Source organism: Halyomorpha halys, unplaced genomic scaffold (assembly GCF_000696795.3).
Source record: "Halyomorpha halys isolate HHAL.00 unplaced genomic scaffold, Hhal_1.1 Scaffold119.1, whole genome shotgun sequence".
In the NCBI taxonomy this organism is placed as follows: domain Eukaryota; kingdom Metazoa; phylum Arthropoda; class Insecta; order Hemiptera; family Pentatomidae; genus Halyomorpha; species Halyomorpha halys.
Window position 1 is genome coordinate 267,266 of NW_027106557.1, and position 7,463 is coordinate 274,728.

Genomic DNA, 7,463 nt, shown 5'->3' on the forward strand with positions numbered 1-7,463 from the left:
TAATATAAAAGGAATAAATGAAAATGAATAAAAACTATACTTTTTTTCTTTTTTTTAATTGTAAATATCAGTAATAAAGAAAAGGAAACTCACTAAAGCAGATGTATATAAATTAATAAGAAATAGGAAAAAAATGAAATAAACAATTATGCTGATGGTGAAGGGTATAGTATTAGTAAAAGAGGCCAAGAGGAGAAAAAAGGCAGTTAGTTATCTCACCTCGATTTTTGATTACTTAATTCAAAACTATGTATAATTACTAGTCAAAATTGATGAGTTTGCCAAGTATAAGTAGGGGGAATAAATGGCGGCTGTTTCAAAACGTTAAAAATAATTAATTTTTTATTCGGAGCTCTATATATTTACTACAACCAACAACAATAGAAAATCAAGACAGAATCATTTAAAGTAGAGTAAATCTAAACTCTAAGTCATTTCAAACAAATTCATAAAAATGTACTGAAACATCAATAGTTAGTGAATTTATTTTGAGAAATCTATATCTTAAAAACCATTTGACGTACAGATGTCTATTAGTACTCAAATTAAAGCTAGTTCAATGAGCTATAAAGTAGTTTATGACCTTTATCTTCGTAGGAGCAGTAGTTTACATGATATTTGCTAAAATAAATTTATTTATCTTTGTTCAGACAAATTTTCATTTGCCATATTTATATTCATATGTGAATATCATAAAAACTTCTATCCCTACAAACATAAGTGTCCTAAACTACTTTATAGTAAGTTAAAATTCCTTTATTTTGAGTGTTGACAGACATATGTGCGTCTTATGGGTCTAGATATATATTTTTTCAAAAATCCTACATTTTATACGAACAACTAGAAATTAACATTTTGCGAGTTTATTTTGTCAAATATCATAAAAACTACTACTCTTACAAAGATAAACATTATTAATTATTTTATAGTAAATTTAACTAGCTTTAATTTGAGTGCAAACAGACATCTGTACGTCCAATGATTTTTGAAATGAGGTTTTTCATAAATCAAACTTAATTGTCCGAACAACCATAAATCAATTTATTTTAGCAAATATTATGAAAACCACTATTCCTACGAAGGTAAAGGTCAGAAACTACTTTATAGACCATTAAAATAGCTTTAATTTGAGTGCTAATAGACATCTGTACGTCACATAATTCCTGAGATATAGATTTCTTAAAATAAATTAACTAACTACTGATATTTCAGCACATTTTTATGAAATGTTGCTTTTTAAGAGGCTATATCTCTATATCTAACTAACTATTGGACGTAAATAGTTCTATTAGGGCTAATATTTCAGCAAATTTACTCTTCTTTAAATATTGTTCTCTTAGATTTTCTAGTGTTGGTCGTTTTAAAGATAAAGAAGGAAACATTAATGTTTTTTTAAGGTTTTGAAACAGCCGCAATTTTTTATTCCCCCTACCTATCTTGGCAGACTCACCAATTTTAACTAGTAATTATACATAGTTTTCATTAAAGTAACAAAAAATTCGTATTCTTCCCGGCTCTTGTATTATATGGATTATTCACTTTTCTATGAACAACTTTGAAATTAAAAGCGTTGGGATTTTTAGCACCCTCCACCCCCAGCATTAGTCCATAAGTCAGGGTAGAAAACTAAATTATGAAAAAGTGAGGAAGAAAATGTTTATGTTAATTAATTAAATAGGTAAGTAGAAAACATGTTCTAGCCTGAAACGTTGGCATTTATACCTCTTTGTGGTCTTAATTTAGGACTGTGCAAGAGCCGGCGCTAGGAATGTAATATTACTTCTCATAGTAATGTAAGGTTTTTAATTTTCAGATTTTTTAAGAAATTCATCATTTGCTAACAATGATTTACCCGATTCCATAGCAAATTGTTCAACAGGGCAACTGGGCTGATAAAGGTTGCATGGAAAGGTACTACATCAGCAGGTACTACAGCAATAGGTACTACAGCAATAGGTACTACATCAATAGGTACTACATCAGCAGGTACTACATCATTTCCAGCCTAAAGAAGCTATATGAAGCCAACTACATTTCTCCGTCTATACATAAATTATATAAAAGTTGAGAGATATGCCTTCGAAAGTAATTTGCTTAAAAAATATGAGAAATTTCCAGAATTACTTAGGCCCTTAATAAACATCCTGTATAAAATATACTCATGTATATTTCTAATATTACAAAACATTATGGTTCTTTTAGTAATACAACGCTGATATTGTAAACAACAAAGGGGGGGGGGCGGTTATGAACACGGAAAAAACACAAAGACAGATCCATTAGGGGAAGTCCATTAGAGCTACTTAAGGTTCGATTTTGTTATGTCAAGGAATAAAATAACTTGGGTATTTTCATATAAGGGATAGCAAGAGAATTTTTGAAGTATAGTAGTATTATAAAATATATGTTATGTCCATTTCTTGCAAACTACAATATAGTAACGGCTTCACGTATCTTATCTAATATTGGCTCCATTATATATTTAAGTTTACCTTATTAGAGAATTCTATTACTTTCCGACAAGTGTATAGTTTTCAATTTAATCGGGAAAGGAACTAATATTGGATGGATATCCATACCAACGAGCATAATGGTTATCCATATCAACATAATGTTAAAAAAAACATGTGCCCAGCCATTCATAAAACTGATGGACGTAACTTTTTGTATTTTGGACGGAGACATGTCTTAGAAACGGTTAGCAAATGGAACATTTTACTTAATTACAATATAAGTTTATATGTACAACTTTCGAAAAACATGTGTTAGGTACTATGGTCACACAAACATTTTTAGCAGCTTGAAACAAAATGGAGGAGGTACAACAGATTCTTGTGACCATTGTTTTATATTATAAATGAAGAATCACATTATTAGAAGAAATATTAATTGGGAGACAGTTAAATAGTTATAGCTTTCTTACATAGAGTGAGCCAGGGAGTTGATAGCCTCAATGTGTCCACTTCTTGAGTTTTATGATAAAAACTTTGTTAGCATAGAATTTAGTACATTATTACTAAATGCACTTTGTTTATTAGTAAATGCACTTTGTTTATTAGTAAATTTTCTTAATCAAAGACCAAGTTCTGCTCTCCGAGGCTCAGCAAGGATTTGATTACTTTTCTTTGCAGTTTCTTACATTATCAAATAATTATACAGTAATTGATAAATTCTTTGATATACATATGCGATAAGGAACCATCCAACTCTTTTCTGTGTCGGATTTTTTTATCACAAAGAACCTGAGGCTCTGTAGTATGTAGTAGGGAAGTTGTACTTTGAGTTTATTTTAATATCGAATTAGCTAATTATACACTACTTACCAAAAATGTTGGTTGGTTCTTGTTTGCATATTGGGCTTCATTTATTTTTATTTGAAAAAAAAAAAATTAAAACGGTCATGTAAAGGAAAAAACCCTCGGAGATCCTCCTCTGTGTCGACTCGATGGCTATCCTTCGCTATATTTATTGTTCCTCACAGATACACTTCTAATGAGAAGTAAATAATTCATCGTACATTAATATGAGAACATGGCTGAGGGTGCACAAATACACAAATAATTATTTCCTGATTTTACTCTATAAAAATTTTATTACATTTCATTTTTTTTTCTACTTTCTTTATTTTATCTAAACGGTATTTCATAGTTAGTTATACATGCCGATAGCAATTTCCGCTTGGTTAGACGCATTTTTAAACTCCTAAGCCGTATGTCTCTTTGTCTTTTAAAAAAAAAAATTGTTCCCCCCACTCACAGATTGTTCCATCCTTATTCACTTTTCTGGACACAGTAAATTTTCTTAGCTTATTAATTTTTACTTATCTATATTACTGTGTAGCTATTATATATTGTAACTTATAATCCTTTTTCTTTCTTTCCCATTGTATGAAACATATAGTTTTCTTTCATTTCATTAGAGTGTTTTAAATTATTTTTAGGTATTACTTACATTTTTTATTTGTTTATTCTATTACTCATAATTTAAATTTAAACAATTTTGATTTAATTTTAACTTAATTTCGAACACTGCCTGCTTTGTTCTTTAAATTTTATTTTTATCATTTATTTTGAATGATTCTTACTTCTACAATATTATATTTTATTTTCTGTTAGTATAATTTTTTGCTGACCGCACCCACGACCATCTTCTCCTCATACACACATTTCAAATTTCTTCTTGCTGTTCTATAAAATTGATTTAATAAAGATTTAGCAGCTTACCTGCTTGCCTTGGACCGGGGGCTGTTGGGGGCCTGCCTTGGGGACCAGCGGCACCTCTGAGCTCTGGGCCACCATCGCCCTGGGATCAACAACAACACAATATAGACAAAGCACAGTATCTACTCTTGGTTTTCCTACATCTGAGCCATACTCTTCAACATCCTTCCACTCGAGCCTACATTCGCAAATCTTCCACATATTTCAGTTATTAACAAGGGTATAATTTTATGTAGAAGATAGAAAGAACAATAGGATAGATCCCATGTCCAAAAGCGTTTACAAGTTTTACCTATAAACTGAACCTACACCCATGCAGTTCTCTTCATGAATGTATGTTTCACGTAAAACGATTTTTTTTTGTATTGCCAACAAAGAGGATCATTCAATGATAAAAAAACAAATAGCTATGCATTAAGAATCACCCATTAAATCTCCACATGCTTTAGTTTGCATTATTGACGTAGACCTCTAGGAGGCATCGTAAATAAGATTTAAAAAGACAGATTTAGGAAATGGACACTTTTCATCTGGTTGCTAACTAGCATGTTCAAAAATTTTATCAATCTTGGTTAATTAGGAAATTAATTATTTACCAAAAATTTATTTTATCCTGAAGGTACTCATTGCAATAACTTGTTAGGATGCACTGCTTGAACTATACTCGAGTACTGTGAGAGTTGCCGAGATGGAGGAGCCAGAGGACGAGGATACAGCAGGACGCAGGACGAGGAAGAGGATGAGGATATAGGATGAGTAATGAGGACTGAATGATACAGAGCAGGATTGAAATGACAAGCTCAAGCCCTTCCCACTCAGTTGGATTAAATCGAGATGAAAATAAAAGCAATCGGCTAAAGTGTTCCATTATCAAATAGAATAAAAGTCACCGCTGGGGGCTTTAATGAATCCCCCCCCCTCACCCTCAACCACCGATCACCGCTTTGGAGTCCGATGTCCGCAATGTCCTTAGTTTCCTTCGCCATCCTCTCTGTTCAACGAGTCCTCTTCTTCTTACTCAATGCCGTTTATAAAAACTAAATAAGATAAAATATAACTACTGAACCAATTTATATCTATTTTCATTTTTACATAACATTAATTTTACAAAAATAATGTTGTCCTAGCACTATTTCTTTAGCCTGGAACAGATTACAGAATGGAAAACCGTGTCTATTTGGTCCTTCAAAGTGGACCAACGACTCCAAAGTGATTTTGAAACATAAAATAAAATCATGTCACCTTTCTCCCAAGCACCATGTTCCCCAGTACCAATTATTTGACAATGCAGTTCCTCCATAACAACTAACAGTTAAGTTTAACCTTATGACTTGCAGCGAAGATAAATAACAAAACTAACAACACAAGACGATGCAGCCAACTCTCATCTTCATGCCACGCTGTCCGCTAGGGCACTGTAAAATATGAGGATTTTCAAAATGTGCTAGTAGGCCAATGTATCTGAGAGTGGACCTTTTCGATTCCATCCTGTATTATTATTTCATGACTATCCTGCAGAACGAAAATTCCCCTTCCTTTCCTCTCGTATTTCAATTGATGTGGTGCGGTGCGCACTTCCACTTAACTCCCCCTCTCCAAACTATCCCCAAGTTTTGTGTCGAACGGTTGGCTCGTGCTGATGTTATAACAATTTTCATTTACCTGTTGCAATACAAATTCGTATTTTAGGGTTTTTCGATGGAATGACAAATATAGATTTCATGCCTGCCAAAAATACAACAAACAATTTAACCAAAGATAATGAAGCCGAAGAATTTCTGAATAATTCCTTTTTTTGTCCTTTAGTTATTCGCAATCCTTTTTTGTTATACTCATCCCTTATTTTCCTATAGATTATTATTGGAGTAGTCATTGACTTTTTCTTCACCCAAAACACAGCTCAAAATTGGTTCACACTTATTTCCCACGTTGCCTGCATAAAAAATAAATCAGAGCAAATTGACTCGTGTGTTTTCCTTACGCATAGTTAAAATTTCATTTGAACTACCGATACCACTAGTGCTAAAAAAAACAAAAACGTTTGAGCGATAGTGAGCCGAAATAAAAAATTATGATATTAATTTTTAAAAGAGTAATAACAACTGCAGCGGCCTTTGCCATGGTGTAAACAATACGACATCTGCTGTCAAGATGCTATCAGGTTTTGCGTGATTAGTTAGTATCCACCGGCCTGATGGATAGCGGTGTCAGCTGACAGAGGGCCATGTCAGACGTGTTCCGTTAATAAAGGAGTCTTGTTTTCGCACTCACTGAAGGAGCTGTTACTTTATTAAGTATTATTAACTTTATGTCGCAACTTAAAAAAAAACAGGTTACGGTTGTCAACACAGACATAAATAATACTTTAAAAGGCTCTTTTACTGTTTGAAAAATGGACAGAATTGGTGAACTGCTTGGTGAAATAGTAATGATTCGATGATTGGAGTTAGTGGAACCAATGGATTGTGGAGCCCTGTGTCCTTGGTGTACAGAGGGACCTTCATGCCCTAAACTTAGCATTTCAGCAAAACACATCCACTTGAGCCAAAGACAGAAAACATGATCCAGAATTCTTCCAAAACTAGTTAATCCCGATTAGATTCACACAAATACATATCATTTGAATATTTGATTTAGTAATTAAGGAAAGTTTGTCATGGAATAGACTCGTGAGCGTTTATGAAGAAGAGAAATATTACTCTGTTTGGCAAAGTAATTTTCGCTAGCTCCGAAGGAAGACGGTAATGACGTGAACAATCTGAAGGCATTTAGGCTGAGGGACCCCCCAGCTACTGGGGGGGGGCATAAAGGCTGAGGGACCTCCCAGCTACTGGGGGGGGGCATAAAGGCTTGGCGCCTGATGATGATAGCACTAAAATATTTTGTTGCGCTGTACCTCCACCGGTCATTAGGGTAAGCACCCAAGTGAGGTCGTAACAACTGCATCTTGTCGAGAGGCCTTAGAAAATACTGAGCGGATGAAAGGTCCAGAGTCTCAGTAACGAGGCCGGTAAAGAGAAGATAGCTTTGTGAACTTTACTTTGTGCAATCAGCAACTTTGAACAAGTTAATGACCACATAATAGCAACTAATAGCGAATTTTAAGTAAAAGACAGAAAATATTCAGTTCATATTTGATAGAAAGGTTTCGAAAATAATCCGTCACAGTTCTCAAAGACCAGCACAGGAGCCAACTATTCGCCGATAATCTCAAGCTATATTTCACTATCAGTCATCAAGCAG

The 7,463-nt window shown here is 33.5% G+C and overlaps 1 protein-coding gene across 6 annotated transcripts in view; it reads right to left on the bottom strand.

Moving 5' to 3' along the window:
* ASPP (Ankyrin-repeat, SH3-domain, and Proline-rich-region containing Protein) overlaps nucleotides 1-7,463 on the bottom strand; it is a 605,823-nt gene that overhangs the window by 157,396 nt on the left and 440,964 nt on the right. The window contains exon 2 of one of the 6 annotated variants that reach the window (XM_067044945.1): nucleotides 4,224-4,302. The exons of the other annotated variants lie outside the window; for them this stretch is intronic. Coding sequence (XP_066901046.1) covers nucleotides 4,224-4,298 — 75 coding nt within the window. The 5' untranslated portion in view covers nucleotides 4,299-4,302. The remainder of the gene's footprint in view (nucleotides 1-4,223; nucleotides 4,303-7,463) is intronic. 6 annotated transcript variants of the gene reach the window in all.